General features: G+C 35.7%; 1 protein-coding gene across 2 annotated transcripts in view; it reads left to right on the top strand.

Moving 5' to 3' along the window:
- Positions 1–3,386: 3,386 nt before the first annotated feature.
- Positions 3,387–17,446, top strand: part of LOC132205022 (glycine receptor subunit alpha-2-like) — a 35,905-nt gene continuing 21,845 nt past the window's right edge. For both annotated transcript variants that reach the window (XM_059633836.1, XM_059633835.1), the window contains exons 1-4: positions 3,387–3,483; positions 3,824–3,926; positions 9,386–9,474; positions 10,956–11,023. In XM_059633836.1, coding sequence (XP_059489819.1) covers positions 3,841–3,926; positions 9,386–9,474; positions 10,956–11,023 — 243 coding nt within the window. In that variant the 5' untranslated portion in view covers positions 3,387–3,483; positions 3,824–3,840. The remainder of the gene's footprint in view (positions 3,484–3,823; positions 3,927–9,385; positions 9,475–10,955; positions 11,024–17,446) is intronic.

Below are 17,446 nucleotides of genomic sequence, written 5' to 3'. Positions count from 1 at the left end.
GTCAGGCCATAAAAATATAATGAATAAAATTTTGAAAATTTTATTTTGCGTGATACATGGTTACGGTAGAAAACAATCGCAACCGACAATCAAAATTGACGCGATAAGGGCCGGAGGATGGGTGCATCTTAGCCAAAAAGGTACCGGGCAAACTCAAAGGAAGGGTCCGAGCTTCAGGCCTAGGATTCTAAATCTAGAAGAAACAAGTTTTACGAAGGTGTTTATATACTTGCGTGTCAATTTTGAATTCTGGGAGAAATTCGCGATTCAAAACAATTTTATTTTTTCCAAATTAAAATTTCTGCAGTCATGTGTACAAAATATGATGAAATTTTTAAACAATTAATCTAATTTAGAAACAATAACGTGCCTGAAGAGACGTTCCATTGAAGATCGAGGCCTCCAAAAGCGTGCTCTAAAATTTTTTACTTTAAATAATTACATTCTCTTATTTTACTCATTTTGAATTTTTTTTCCATTGATACATGGAAGATTTTTTAATAAGAAACATGAATTAGAATTGCAATGGTCCTAAAAAATTGTTTTAAAAAGGCCGGCCCTACGGGGATTTGAACCCGCTGCTTTGATGGTCTCTGGTCAGCCTATGTGCCTGGGCAAGAGCGACATGGTCTGAATGAGAACCGATCTTAGCATGAGGCCAGCACCCAGTTACAACAAAGGGCGCAAAATAACTGGTTATAAACAGAAGGTCAGACCAGGTGCGCATCACAACAATCAAAAATATAATATGGACTCTCTTAAGAATAACATAGTACTCAATTAGCTATCTCGGCAACAATCAAAAATTTCGCTCTGATTGTTGAGATTCTCAAAACTTGGGACCAGGTGAAAATATGTAATGCATTTTATGGATTTTATTAAATTAATTTAATAAATGCTTCGATTTTTATTGTTTTCCCCTAATATTTCTAATTATTAAAAAAAATCAAGTAATCCATGTATACCAGATCAATACTTCGAAATTTTCCTGGCACCATTAACAAAATCGATACTTTTTTTAAAATTTTGCCTGGTATTATTAAAAAATCAATAGTACTTTAAATTATTTTTCATCATTTTTTTTCTAAAAATTGAGTTATATTTTTTAATTGCGCATGCGCGGTCTTCAAACATTGCCGCCATTTATTTGTTTTGCTCATGACCTTTGCCCTTGTGACCTTTTTCCAATATGACCTTTTGATCTTTGCCCACATAACCTTTTGCCCATATCGGCCCATATGACCTTTGCCCATGCATGACGTAAGACCGGAAGTGAAAACGTGCCAGTACAAATTGAGATTTATTCGATTTATTCATAAGCGCGCTGAATAAAACGCTGGCTTGTATCCAACTTTCCAATTAATAATTCCTAGCATTTCATTTAAAGATAATTATTTCATTTTTCCCAGGAATCACTGATGCAATGAGAGATTTAAAAATATTAATTTTTCAAAACGTTTTTTTTTTTTTAATTTGTACCAACAAATCTCCATACCTTTTTTATTTTAATTTAAATAAGAAAACGTAAAACAACTGAGTTAATTTAACAAAATTTAAAATATGATGAACACAATTTTAATAATAATTTAAATCCACATTCGAAAAAAATCGCAACAAACAATGAAAATTGACGCGATAAGGGCCGGAGGGAGGGTGGGTGCATCTGAGCCAAAAAGGTACCGGGCAAACTCAAAGGAATAGTCCGAGCTTCAGGATTCTAAATTTAGAAGAAACAAGCTTTACGAAGGTGTTTATATCCTTGCGTGTCAATTTTGAATTCTGGGAGAAATTCGCGATTCAAAACGGTCATATTTTGAAAAAAAAAAAATCTTGAGCATATTTCCAAACTTTGAGATGACCGCGACCGTTGGGGGCGACGAACGCACACCGACGGAAAGCTCGTTTCACAAGGATGCCGAAAATGCCCGGTTTTTTGCAATTTGGTGGCCCCTGAGCCGAGAAAGACGTGTTAGGAAGAATGGAAGGTTATGTTTCAATTGAATACTTCTGCGAATCCCACTTTTGCATCAATTTGTCAAAAAATAATTTTTCCCTCCCAACAATTTTATTTCTTCCAAATTAAAATTTCTGCAGTCATGTGTACAAAATATGATGAAATTTTTAAACAATTAATCTAATTTAGAAACAATAACGTGCCTGAAGAGACGTTCCATTGAAGATCGAGTCCTCCAAAAGCGTGCTCTAAAATTTTTTACTTTAAATAATTACATTCTCTAATTTTACTCATTTTGAATTTTTTTTCATTGATACATGGAAGATTTTTTAATAAGAAACATGAATTAGAATTGCAATGGTCCTAAAAAATTGTTTTAAAAAGGCCGGCCCTACGGGGATTTGAACCCGCTGCTTTGATGGTCTCTGGTCAGCCTATGTGCCTGGGCAAGAGCGACATGGTCTGAATGAGAACCGATCTTAGCATGAGGCCAGCACCCAGTTACATCAAAGGGCGCAAAATAACTGGTTATAAACATAAGGTCAGACCAGGTTGGGAATTACAACAATCAAAAATATAATATGGACTCTCTTAAGAATAACATAGGACTCAATTAGCTATCTCGGCAACAATCAAAAATTTTGCTCTGATTGTTGAGATTCTCAAAACTTGGGACCGGATGAAAATATTTCATGCATTTTATTACATTTCTTTGACAAATGTAAATTTTAATACAGAAATTACTGAAAAAGAACTGGGAATGAAAAAATGTATAACTTTTTAAGATTTTCATTTTCAGCGGATTTACAGAAAATTGGTGAAAATTTATTGTAAACTAAAAAAATTAATAAAAATTTTATGGCACTTATTTTTTTCTCATTTAAATTAAATATTTTCTAATACCCTTATTAAACCTGCTTAAACCCAACTTATTGATTAAAATTTAAAAGAATTCAAACACTGTTAAACGCCCAATTTTCAATCACTTTTACCGTTAATTTTTATACTTACAACAATAAAACTTAAAGCACAACATAATTATACTAATATTAATATCTAATATAATATTTTATATTTTTTGTCATTACAGCTTATTATTAGTCAAGAGTTAAGACAAGATGAATATTAATAACTTCCAATTAAAATGGAACCTCAGAATTCCATGCAATTATTTTATAAGCATCAATTTTGGCAAAAACTCGACTTCTGCGAAACATATTAAAAGACAAAAGTTTCAGAGTAAGATGGCATCACAATTAGGAATTAATTACGTCGATTAGAGACCGCGATTGTGCATAAACCGCCCGGCGCCTGTCGGCGCCTCCAGTTCCAGTCAGATGGAAGCACCGTTGCGCGGAAGGTCGGGTTGGTTGGGGGCGGCCGCCGTCCTCTCTCTCTTTCTCGCTCTCTCTTCTGCGAGAGAGAGGCAGTCAGTGGTTTGCAGCCCTCGAAACCGCCCACAGCAGCTGCACCATTACAGAGAGCAACACGTATTTTCATCATCGCAGGAGCGAGCGAGGCAGCCACCGGTAATTATCTTTTCTTTGGCACAAGCTTTCTCCGTACCATCGCTTTTAATGATGTTGACATTTAATTTTTACAAGTTATCGAAGAGTTTGCAACTTTCTAAGATTCGCTCTTTTTCTAAACGAAAGTGATTTTTGCTGGTTTTTGAACGGAGATTATTATTTTTAGTAAATATTTATGAAATTGGAAAATATCATCCCGAAAGCAAAGAATTCGCTTTGATTGATTCTCAGTGGACGGACGTCTATGTGGTCTTTATACTTTCTTTCTCTTGTCCATCGATCATGTGATGAATTTACAGCGTCCTGCCTTCTTATGACGTAAATCTTTTATTGTTTTTAGGTCCGGCAGCAGTAGCGATGATTCCGAGAGCCTCGACTACAAACGCAACTCACTCCCTTTGGCTTCTGTCACTCGCCGGCCTTTTCCTTATTGCAACTCAAGGGTGAGTGATTTCACGGAAACCTTTTGCAAATTATATTTGGCTGAGAATTTTGATTTATTTTATGTGACCAGTTTTGGCATGCATGGATGTATTTATTCTAAATTAAATTGAATTTAAATTTTGCGCAATTTACAAAAAAAAAATCAGCCGCATAAAATTTCCCCAGTAGTAAACCTTAAACGTGACTTGAATTAAACACAGTCTTTCTGTTGCACTTATTTCTTTTAAAGGTTTATTGTATTATAATTTATAATAACAAAAACTTTCAACGCAAGAAAATGCATAACAAGTTGTAAGAATGTCATAAATTTTGCAAAGCTTCTTGCTCGTCCATTTTCAAATCCACTGCTTGACTCCATATGCAAATGAACTTAAAAAGTCGTCCGTCGGCTTTTGCATATTTTCCATTTGAAGCTCGCAAACGACAGAGAGAAAGAGTTGTTGGCCTGGCGCGTAAGAAAAGTGTATAAGTCTGCGCTTGGACGAAAACGCTTGCTCCTTATTTTTCTTTTTCCGCGCTCATAAAAGCAGCAGCAGCAGACTTTTTTTCGCCCAGATGAATGCTTTCAAAATCTTACAGCTAACTTTCAGTAAAGTGTCCATAAGGTCTTATGGCAGTTGAATTTGCAAAATATAGCCGAGGGACGGAATAAGCCAGAGATGAGGTACTGATGCGTTCTTCTTTGAAGACTTCGTTTTAAATGCATTCTGAAGGAATATAATACTCAAAGGCTAACATAAGTTTAGAAAAATATAAACACCATGAGACATGTTAAAGGAAAATTTATTAATTTGATATGGATTCATCCAAATACATATTAAATTATTTAAATTGAATGGTAGATTTCATGAAAAATTAAAACCAGGCAAATCTTGTTGCAAAAAAATAATAATTTAATTAAAGAACAACTAACCCCAAAAGGCGACCTGCGGTCAAGTGTTTTGCTTTATAAACTTAAGTTATTGTCTTGTTTGAACCAAAACTAACTAAAATAGGCAGAGTTTTATTTTCTTTGTAAGATTCATTTTTTTTTTCACATATTATCTGGAAATACTTGTGCCATCTTACAACGAGCTAATTTAAATTTGTTTCAATTAATCTAATCAGCATTTTATTGCAAGTAAAAACATTGACTTTCCTGTTGCTTGTGCAAAAATATAATATATATATTCCTTTTTTAATTAAAATAAAATAAAGGAAAAATATAAACTAAACTCAAAAATAAAAGAAGCTCATAATGATAAATAATCATTATAAATAATGTACATAAATTAAGCCTTCCATGGTTTAATAAAATTGTATTGTAGCCTTTCATTATGCATTTTGAAAAATCAAGCGCAGATTTCCTCATTTTTTGATTGCTGAATTTAACTTGCTGCTCAATGCTGCTCTTAATTATTTTAACAGTTTTTATAACTGCAAATTCAATTTTTTGACATTACAAAAACTTGATAAATCTTGATAATGACTAGATTCTAGATTAAATTTATTTTAATTTTGAAATTGAATTCTGTAATTTATTGCCAATTCAAGAAGTACTTGGAACTCAATCCACACATATTACCACTGATTTGAGCAAATAATTTCAGATGTATTTCCATTTTTAAACCTATTTAAGCCTATTTAAGCTAACTTGCCACGTGAATATTCATTTTCTTCCAAGAAAGATTTAGTTCCTTGAGCACAGTGCCTTACCAAGTCAGACTTTGTGTCATCCACTCCATGGCTGAGGGCTCATGTCAACACTCTGGAGTCGCAATTCTCAACTCGCGAGACTCATACCTCTGATAGCAAAGTTCCATCGCGAAAAGTCGCAATGAACAAGTAAGCACTTCCATGTGACATTTCATGTATCAGCCGCGAGCAATGCGTTTTGAAGCTTTTGAATTCAAATTCACCATTCATCCGACTGCTTAGCATTCAGAGCGCCACCGCAGCCTTTTCAGTTCACGCGCTCGCGGTTTTAATTGGATTTTGTTCGCGGCCGTAATCAAGTCAGTCAGTCTGCCTGTGAGAGCAACACACTCACATCCGCAGCAACAAGTTTTCACCCACGGCCCCATCCCCTATATCAAACCAGCGAGAGCAGGTCAAGAGGTGGAATTGCGCTCTTCTCTTTCTCTCTTCAGCAACCTCCAACAGTCAAAGAAATATATATTAAGTTGAAAACTCGTTCATGATCTCTTGCAGTGCAATTGGGAAATGAATCAAGGCGATAACGGCCTTGTCGATTTACTTCGGAGAAGTTTTTCATTTTCTTTGGCTGATGGTATAACTTTGAAGGTCTTGCGAGCAAGCCGGAGAGGATTATTAAAAAAATATTATTGACATTAACAAAAGTGCAGATATTTTTAAAAGCTTCAAGCATGCATTATAGAGCAGTCAGAATAAACTTCTTCTGCAACGCAAGTGAATTAATCTGTCTTTTCAAAGGCGGTGTTGACCTAAAAAAGACATGCAGCCTTACAAGGCTTGCTGGGTCAAAGGGAAGACAAAGATGTGCAAAAGTGCCGTGGAAATGAAGATTATGGTCCACAGGGAAAGACATGATGCGCATATTTTTATTCGTTGAGAAAAAGCATCCAGAAAAAGTTATTTCTGAGCTATCGCGTGGCAGAGAAGAGGAAAAAATAAGAATTTCAATTTTTTGAAACAGACTATTGCAATATGGAAGATTAACTTTTAGTGTTCCAGTCAAATCTGGTGCGTTTGAAACTGTTTTTGCCATAAAAGACTCTTTATTAAAAAAAAAATTCGTGACTTATACTCGCTTACAAAATTATAAAACACTGGTTACAAAAAAATAAATACAAAAATATTTTATCTACTGGGAAGAATAAATAACAATAATAATGACATATTTAGCGGTGCCCCAATTAACACAGTTTTATTCCAGCATGCAAAAATATAGCGCAACACTTTACCTTGTCACATGGAAATGCTCACGTTAATTAAGCGTTGGTGTTTGCTTTGGTCTGGCATATACTAGAATAAGTAGAGCGGGTTTAAATTGAATATAAGGGATTGTGCAATTTGTTCACGTTCTGCACATTCTGACTTGTCAGGTTGGCAGTGATCCGCTTTTGGCTGGAAATTTTTAATCAAGGAGCGTGTTTTTGACCTGTGCATATAGCTGGAGTTTTGCAGAGAACCGACGACTGCTTCGAACTAAAACGCTTCAGCAAAAACAAACGCAAATCCGACTTTTAGAGCTATAAACGAAATTCAGTCGAACTAAACAAACAATTTATAAATAATTTCACAGTGAAGGAGGGCGGCCCATTTATCAAATAAAGCAAATGATTTTAAAATATATTGCAAATAAACGCTGCAACTGAAATAAGATATTTTATAAAATGTATTAAAAAAATATTAAATCTTCGTCTGCCAGTGTAGCAGTAATTGAACTAAGCTTTAGTTCAAAATGATTAATTAAAAAAAATTTAAACACGTTATTCTTCAAGTCTTTAATAATACAATGTTCTCCAATCAAGAGCATGAGACTTCAGATTAGTTTACTCAAATTTGCAAGCCAACTTTTGCAAAGTCTTTGAACTGGAAAAAGTTGAGCAGAGAGAGAATACATAGCACTACTTATTGAGCCTCGCTTTTCTACGTCCAAACGAATATTTAATGCAACTTTTGAAGTGAACCAGTTCTGGCCCAGACTCAAATATTGACTTTCTTCTTCAATGAATGCGAGTTCTTCTGAATCAATATTGTACATCCATTGTTGCGGAAATTGCGGCTGCGGGGTGTAATTATCAAAATTTCAGCAGATACCCTGCTGCCTAATCAAAAAAGCGCACGTATCAAATATTTACGCAACCGCAGCAGAATTCTCTGCAGCGCCACCGGAACCAGATATTATACAAACGCGATTCATATATTCTCTGCCGCATCCCTATAGGCAATTATTATAATGTGCGTCTCATAAACTGAGCAGGCAAAATTTTGCCTCCACTCTGTTGATAGAATTTTAGATCTTCTCGCTGTTGCCAAAAAAGACTGGCCAGCGGCAAACCCTTGGAAGTTTGAATAATAGTTAAATTATTTATTGCTTGGGCGCGCAAGAACAGTCAAAGGATTTCATCTGGTCTCGCGCGTCGTGACTTTGACGGAGCCGAAACATTATTTCCCTTGAAACGCTTATCGCAATTTGGCCTCGCTCCAAATAATCGACCACAAGACTGCTTACCCAAGAGCGAAATAATAAATGTACATGTGCGTGTACTTGCAAGTCTTGAAAATTAATTACATAATACACTCGACTTAAGCTCTTCATTACGAGTGTCGGTGACGGAAGGCAATTGCCCGAAATGAAGTGCAGAATAAAAGTAGTGGTTTGGCACTGCGGTCTCTCTTATTTGTCAAGGACTGGCAAGTTTAGTGCGGCACGCTTGAAATAGGACAATTTGTTGAAGACTGTGTGGAACAAGACAGGAAATAGTAAACTTTCAATCTCTTCTTTTGCTTTGTGTTGAAAGCTTTCTAGGTTGGATTTATTATATTAAATTTTTTTGAAATTATCATGAATTTAAATTTCCTCAGCATTTGATGAGGTTTTTGCTCAGAATTGTGCTAAAATTACTTAATAATTAAAATGTTGAGTGGAGAGCTTGATAAGAATGGAATTGAATTAGAATGCTCTTGATAAGAATAAGGCACAGGGCACAGCATAATCAATGCAAGTAGTTTATGATATAATTCATATTCTTACATCACTAAACATTTGGAATTAAGTATGAGAAGAAGTTTAAGTTGAAAAGGCGTTCAGCCGTTAAAATTAGTATTTTTACAATTACCATTAATACAAAGTGGTAGGTGAGAAAGAATTTATAATTACTTTGAAACAAAGTGGGTTGTTTTGCAAACTTGAAAATTTATTTTTTGGGCTATTTTTAAGTAATTTTATAAATAAGATTTTATAAATTTTATGTAAAACAAATAATTAAAAAAAGTTACGTTAAAAATACAAAAATTAAATTAAAATTATTCAAAATATCTAATTTTATAATGCAATAATAACATCATTTAAAACAAAATATCATTTATTACTTATAAATACATCTTTTTTCTTTTCTGACAAACAGTTACAACAGGTAAAAAAAGTGGATCATCTCTATTTTTTCATTCCTACAAGAAAAGACTTTAAAAAATTATCTTATTATTCAATATTGCTTGGAATAACAAAAAACGATTAAAAAAATACTGAAAATCATGAAAGTAAATTTGCACTTTTTTATTGTTGTATTCTACCAAAACATGTTCAGTATAATTACTCTGATGAAAATCCACATTAATTTGTCCCTCAGTTTGATAATTATCGTACATAAAAAATTTGAATAATATGAATTTTCTCTACATTATTATTTTTATTTACAAATGAACTTTTTTTAAGCTATTTACTTAGATTTTTCCAGAACATGAGACTAAAATTATCATTTTTGCCTTTTAGAAACACGGCCCGGATCGACCACCTGCAGATTTTGGACAGCCTGCTGAAAAAGGACTACGACCGTCGCGCCACGCCAACCAATCACCTGAGTAAGTAAAAATTAATTAAAGCCGAGACGCAATTTGGCTGGTGTTGTATCGAATTATTTAATCAATCCGCGGGTAGATTAAAGGGGGCATGTGTGAGGGGGTGCAAAGGGGAGGTGCTCTGCTGATACAACGACGCTGCACGTGCAGGCAGATTCTAGTTTTCCGTTGGCATGTATGACGGGGCCTTTAACATCTTTATCGACTGGAGGCATTAACGAGAGAGCAGCAGCATTCCCTTCGACATTGTCTTCGCCGATGATGAGCTCTCACACTTGGATAATGACATTACAATAAGGCCTCTTGGTGCTCGGCAGACCGTGATGTCAAATCGCCCCCCGCTATATATCTTTCGGAATTTGCAATTCGGCCGGCTCATGATTCAAAAGAAGAACTTTGCGCCTAAATATTTCATCACAAGTTGCCTTGTTGACTTTCATTCAATTTGCATATACTGGAAATTTCAGACGTTAGGGGGATTTAATTAAAATTTACGGCGCCGTCCCAAAGGGTCGTAATGTAATACAATGGAAACACTCTGTGTCAGCGAGAAGCTGGCATGAAGCAAACAAACTGTTGGCCTTTGGTGCCCAGACTCGATGGTTTCTGTTTTTACGAGAGCTGGCGCCGCTTCTCATTAAAATTTCCACCAAGCTGGCATTGTTTTATTAATTGTTGATTGAAAGCGATGGCCAACATTTACTTACGAGGTCGTCAAATAATCGCAAATTGGCCATAATATTGATTAATTGAACAGGGGTGAATATTTTAACATGACAAAACATTTCACCGTAAAAGCTAAAAGCTATCCAATTACTGATTTTAACAACACGGGTTTTCAAAAATATCAAAATAAACAACCAGTTTGCAAACAGTTTTTTTTTTAAATTTCCTGTACGGGAATTTGTTTCCATGGCACCTGCTTTGTATTAGTATTATTTTTCAAAGCGGTGAAAATTATCCTCTTTAGCCTTTATTTTGCACAAGTTCATATTGGATTTTTTTTTTTTTGTAAAGGACCATTAAAGAAAATTAAATGACAAAAGCTTCTCTGCCAGGGATGTTGCTCGTCAGTCGTCATTTAAATGGCGGAAATTTAAAACGAAGATATTATTTGGTGCAAAATTATTTCCAGGAATGTCAACAACATTAATGATATTCATAAAATAAAAGCTTTTAAATGAGCGAAAAATTTCCATTTTCCCTCTAATTTTCATTTTAGTAATGATGTCTGCAAATGTCATCAAAAGGGACTTTTTTGTTTTTCCATTGTCCACTTCCTCATAACTGTCATGACAAAAGCATTTCACAGGAAAGTCAGAATAATAAAAAAAAACTGGCTTAAAATTTAATAACATGATATTTCTCTTGTGTTAATTTTTTGTTGTTTTCAAATGAGAGAAATTATTTATACTTCAGTAATAAACACATTTTCTGTCATACCCAGTCAATTTTCTCTCAACTGTTGCCTCTCTTTTTCGCAGACAACGCGACGACCGTGCAGTGCGAGTTGTACATCAGAAGCTTCGGATCAATCAGTCCTGTCACCATGGTGAGTACGCAATGCCATCCTCTCTTGTATTTTTTGTGTCGGCTGCAATTTCACACTTAAATTTGAGGCTTCTCTTTGTGTCAAACCCATTTCGAACGGCTTTGCTCACGAGAGAAAGACTACCTTTTTTTCATTCAAACAACCCTCCCTTCGCCTCGTCGCGGCTCTTTCCAATTCAAAAATACGAGCAACAAAACTCAATGCGTTGGGCTTTTGCACACCGCATTTTGGTATATTTTTTGTTCGGAAAAACGACGAACACGTGCCGGTGGAATTAAATCGAGAGCAGAAAAGCGTTTGGGTGAAATCTGCAAATGGAATTCGGTAAAAGGTTCTGATGGTTGTGGATGTTTGCTGCACACAACAAAAAGATTACACGGTCATATATTTGCGTGACGCCTTCCATTTGCCCGAAAACTCATATCCATGCAATACTTTATCATAGTGGCATGAATATTGATCATCAAAATAATCCAGGCAAAGTATGGACTTGTGTTTTCCTCACAAATAAAAGTCTGTGATTTAAAAACTTTGATGTTAACTATTTGAATGAAAAACAAAATGGGAACGTTGGGTAAAGAAATTCGTGGCCTTTGTGCTACCTGAAAAGTTATTTATTATTTAAGGGCAAAAACGCTGTAACAATTTCTGTCACTGTCTGATCCACGAGCAAAACACATTAAATTTTTATTTTAGATCAGAGAGTGAGAGTAGCGCGTTTGATCATGAAATTGGATTTTGGACCCTTACCAAATTGTTAGGCGGTTTTTTATTATTTCAAAAAAAAAAAATAAATAAATTAATAAACAACAACAACAACAAGTTTCTCAAAACAACATTGAGAATGAGAATCTGGTTTTGAGTTTCGAAAACCAAAACTGATAAATTTACCTGCCAGTGTATTCGATAAGACAACAATGAATACTCGAGCACTTAATTAAATTTTAAACAATCAAATCATTTTCAAATTTTTGGTTATTTTCAATATCATTATTTTTTTATTCTAAACTATTGAAAGAAAACAAGGACTCTATTCCAGTATTCCTCTTTTTTTGAAGACAAGCGTATGATTTTTTTTTTGCGGAATAATTCAACAAGGAAAAAAGCTTGAATTTTCATCTCATAAACGTCTCCTTGAGGGCCCACTTCTTCAAATAAAACTATTTTAAATACATGATGGTCGAAAAAACAACAAACAAACGCATGGAAAGATGAAAGATTCTTGTCTGTAGTACCGATTCTTATACTGTCTAAAGTGAAGCGGTGAAATATGGATAGGCGCTTTGAAGATTCGCTGCTCGACGTCTTCCTCTGGTTTCTGCCTTTGGGCCTTTTGGTCTTTTCACATCACGACGCCCAGCTCTTTCTTGTTCTTTATCCACGCCATCAATTCGGGCAACTCTTTAAGAAGCCAATTTCTATTCCTTTGTCGAACGAGCGGGACGGCACGTTCGAATTATTTTTTAAATTGAAAATGGAAAAAGCGCGAAACTCGATTGCATTGTAATCAGATTTATTCGCCGTGTATCTAGAGCGTGGTCTATCGCTGTTTAATCTCAATCAGTGGTGAAATTGGTCCGTGTTATTTCGAACACACTTGCCGGCAAACGTCTCTTATTACATTTTAATGCAGTTAAACCAAGCAAACTGCGGGAGGCAAGAGGCATTAAAGGCAGAAGAGAGAGGGGCTGTGATGTGTGTGCTTTTGAGAAACGTCCCAAGTTTCATCAAACTCTGCCGCGCTATACATAAGAGCTTTGTGTCGCACTCGGAGAACAAGGTCTCGAGCGAAATCGCCTGATTTCACTTCCTTCCTTTGAACTCATCAAGACTGTTCGCCAACACCTGTCTTTACGAAACAAAGCCCGAAATATATTTCAGGAAAGTGACAGAGTGCTGAAAGTTTTGCGAAAAGACTCTCTCTTCCGCTAAACTTTCTTTTCAAATTGTCATTTCGGAAATAATGAACGGGGAAAATTTGTCAAAGCGATTTGTCTCTTAAATTTAATGCAATTATTTTGTTCCTCGTTTTGGCGCGTATTAGGGAATGTTTTGAATTTTTCCGCCTCGAGGGAGCTTTCATAGCAACGCGCCCCTTGTCTTTCGTGCAATGTTGAAGGAAAAGATTATCTCGCCGCGTGCTCATGTTAAATTCAGCAGAGATGCGCTGGACGTACATACTACGTGCTCGCCATAATGTTCTTTTGTAGTCGAGCAAGGCATTATGTAAGCTGATTCTGCGCGCTTGATTGCCGTCATGAAAAATTCCAGCCTTTGCGCATTTTCTTTTTCAGTCAAGCGCATTATAAGGTCCCAAGAGTGGAATACGGCTGCAGGGAAATGAAGGTCTGAATATTAAATCTTTGAGATTTGGGCACGTTTTCTGAGCGACGTGGGGTTGTTTTTATAAATTATGAAAGCATGACTTGGGCCTAAAAGTTTTTAGTTGATGGCGTAAAAATATTGTTCATAGCCACTAGCCCCACTGTATTAATAAAATTTAGCATTAATCAGAAATGAAAATAAAATCTGTTGGAAAATTTGATAAATTATTTTCAAAATTATTATAGAATTTCATTACAGATATATTTTTAAGTTTTTTCTCTACCATTTAAAACAGTGTTGAATTTTGTCTGTTTGAGCTGCTGTCCCTTTTAAATGGTTATCTTTATTATTAAAATTATAAAAGCACAAGTTATCTAGTTTTTTTAACTATTGTCGTAACGGACGGAACCAGAAATGAAAATCATTAGAAGCTTCAATTAAAAAAATTATAAGCGCTATTTCAAATCATTGTGTGTTGGTTCTCGATCAGTGTCAGTATTCACGTAAAATTCCGTTTTGAAAAAAAATTCAATGCCCTCCGATACCGAAGTGATCAGCGTAGGCGGATAGGCACACGTTTCATTTCATCCGTCCGCAGAGTATCAACGCGCCACTTCCGTAAACCCAGCCAATCCATTCTAAAGCAACATGATTCCCTGGTCGCCGGAAGGAGGTCCTTCTGAATTAATTGCTAAGCCTTGCACAACGAGTGGGAAAACACCATCAATCACTGGTCGATCAATCACGGTCAGTCGGTCCGAGTGTAAGAGAATAATGATAAACAGCGATTCGTACCTAGGAGAGCGACCAACAAACACACACGCATAAGAGAGAATGATGCAGACAAACCAGCGAAATTGGATCTGCCGGCGGCGGCGGCATTCGCACGCGGCGACAAACAAACAACCCGGTTTTGGGTTCGCAACGAACGCTTTGTAAATATTTAATTCCGCGCGCAAGCCGCAAACCACTGCGCCAAGGTGTGTGTGTAAATACGGCCGCACCGTGTGCGTAACTTAATTTGGTTGATGGATCGGCCAAAAAAATAGAGCGTGAAAGAATAACAATGAGGTCCGCAAAATAAAAGCTCTTATTCCGAGGCTTTTAAAGCACTGTATAGAGACAGTTCCAAAACGAATGGAAAAGATACGCCTGGAGAGATTTAACCAATTTTCTTTTTATCAATGAAAAAAATTGAAAATTTGGTGTTAAGATTTAAATACAGCTAAATATTTATTATTAAAGAATCTGTGAGCATATTAAATAAAAATAATTACATTTTTTATAAAAAATTTTATTCAATATACTTTATATTAAATATTTATAATAACATTATTTATTTCAATTTAACAACTTGGGTTCAATTTTTAAATTAGGCAACTAATATTTCTTTTTTTTTATAAAACTAATGAGAGAATAACTAATAATAAATTTATTAGAGCATTAAGCATTACATTATTACTTGCACACTAGTTGTAATACCACTTCATATCTGTGCATGCTGGATTTCTTAAATGATATTATAATTACTTATTCTTCTCGGTCAATGATAATATTTGGAACATTTTTTTCTGCTTCACCTTGAAGATTTTTTTTACTATTTCACCTCTCCAGTGGGCTCATGTGTGAATTTTTTACCGCACGTTTATCAAACTCAGCGTTGTCCTCCGTCAGTGATTGATTGTCTGACGAGGATCGAGAAAAAGAAAGAGTATTTCCGCAGTATGTGCTCTCCAAGTAAAACGTACGCCAGAGAAAAAAGAAAGAGGAACAAATTGAGGATCAGAACAGGTCTTTGTGATTCATCCCGGGTTGTTCGTGGTGCACCTTGCTCTCTGCTCATTGTGCTCCACTTGCTGGCGGAATCAATGCCACCCACGCCGGTTCCCGCAGGGGCTGAGCAAAAGGGGTGTCGTTTTTCACGGCACTTCTTCAGTTCCTCTGCTGCAGATATAAATTTCCATACTTTTTCCTTGTCACTGAGGGCGTGCAAAATTTATTAATAATAAATTTTATCACAACTTTTCGATATTAATAAGCGCGTTGAGGGTGAGAGCGACAGGTAGGTTTCATTATTATATCGCTGCCAATATTAATTTCGCGGAGGGATAAATTATATTCCCCCGTCCTTTTTAATTTGGTCAGGCTGGTGAAATGCGTCAATGCGAATGTGCTGCCGGATTCACTTCACGCTACGCTTGTCAAAGAACGCTGCTTTTTTGTGTGTGTCATGCGGCCTAATTAAAAGCTGCTGTTTTTTATATTAATTAGTCTCGTTAAAATCAGCTAAAATGAATCGTTGTTTTTCCCCTTCACAAATGCTAGTTTCACGCTTGGACAACCGAAATTAATGGAAAGTGAGAGAAATTGTATCAAACTTTTTGTTTTTCCTAACTAAGACCATTACACTTCAGGGAAGGGCTCTGTAAAAAACTAAGTATGCTCTGCGTGTTTGCCATTATTTCACATAACATATCATAAGTTTCAGAAATCGTCTAACTAATGGAAAAACCCAACCCACTCAACTTTTTCCAATTTTTCAAGTCATTTCCATCCATCACGGCGTCTAAAGTGTCTGAAAAAAATCGATTGAAAAATTCACCCACAGCTCACCCGCAGAAACATTTTTTTTTTTCAAACTCTTTCCACAACCGATACCAGCCCCTTGATGTCCCTCAACCATTATGAAATTTCTCAGAGTGGTATGTTGAGTAAAAAACACATTAATTAAAATTATTGAAAAGCATTCTTTCATTTGGAAAATTTTGAATTTACCACCATAAGTAAAGACATTGAAGTTTTTCCTTCTCCAAATTATGGATTATTTTTTTTTAATTCTCTAGTTTGTATTTATTTTGCTTGCATGGATATGGAGGAAAAATTTATCATTTAAATCCTCATAGAGAATTTTTCAATTGTTATAGGCCCTGTTATTCATGAATGAATCTGAAAATTATATTTCTACGTGAATAAGAATTGCAGTACAACAAAAGCAAAGGAATTTTAAAAGCTAACAGGACGTTCAATTGCATTTTAATTATAAATTCGCAAACTATTGTTTTTTTTGTGGCTGGTGGCCTATATAATTTTAAATTAAAATAAATTATTATGACAGCATTTTTTTAAATTTTTAAATGAACCGTAAATTTGAATTGCTTTATTCTTTTCCAAATTGATTGAAGAAGTTTTATTAAATTAAAAAATGAGATAAACATTTTAATAAGTAATGCAAAATATTTTTATTGCCTACATATTTACAGTGTTTTTCTTTTAGTGTTTTGCAAGTTTGCACTCAACGACCTCCCACTATCAAAACAAAATTCGAAAATGTTCGAAACTTAATGGAATCGTTTTTTTATAGTCTATCAGAGTAATTCTTTGCATAATATCTCAAGAGGATCTAAAGTTGCTTTACGCAATGTCCCCTGGGGCACTACCAAAGAAACAGAAGGAGCTCTTTCTTCTGAGACACGTTTTCATCCACGTCAATATCCTCGCGGCGATTTGCAATAGAACCGCTTATTAAAAAAACTAAAGATGGTCAAAACACCAACACCGGTCGCAAAACCCTTGGACTCGACGCGATCCTCAAGGGAAATTTGCAAAGTAAACGACGGCGTGGTGCCATCCAGCTGCTGCAGAAATGGCCGCTTCTCGCACGCCGGTGGAAAAATTATTCCGGGAAATTAATATCAGGCAGATTTAGCCTGGGGTGCTTGTTTGCGCCGATCGAAAGTCGAGAAGAATAAAAAAGATCCACTGGGTTTGTTTGTTTGAGGTATCGTGTTTCTCGTAAATCTCGTTGAAAGGCGGCGCCGAGTGCAACCTATCCGGGAAAAAGGCAGATTAATTATGAGCCCGGCCATATTTTCCCCCATAGCGATCGAGCCGGCGTGCATTTCTGTTTAGTTCTTTTCCCCCTTCGTGCCGGAGTTTTGATACAAAGCAGAGCAAACTCCCTGCAACACGCGAAAATGGATTAAGTGAAAAGTTTCGCACCGTTGCGCCTCCGTGGCTTTCGTCCTCCGCTTTTATATGGCAAGGGAAACATGCACTTTTTCACCGCAAGCGTCCCAAATTTGTTCTTGCAGGGCTTTC

The sequence above is a fragment of the Neocloeon triangulifer genome, unplaced genomic scaffold (assembly GCF_031216515.1).
Source record: "Neocloeon triangulifer isolate White Clay Creek 2 clone unplaced genomic scaffold, ASM3121651v1 ptg000002l, whole genome shotgun sequence".
Classification (NCBI taxonomy): domain Eukaryota; kingdom Metazoa; phylum Arthropoda; class Insecta; order Ephemeroptera; family Baetidae; genus Neocloeon; species Neocloeon triangulifer.
This window is presented reverse-complemented; position numbering and strand designations above follow the sequence as displayed.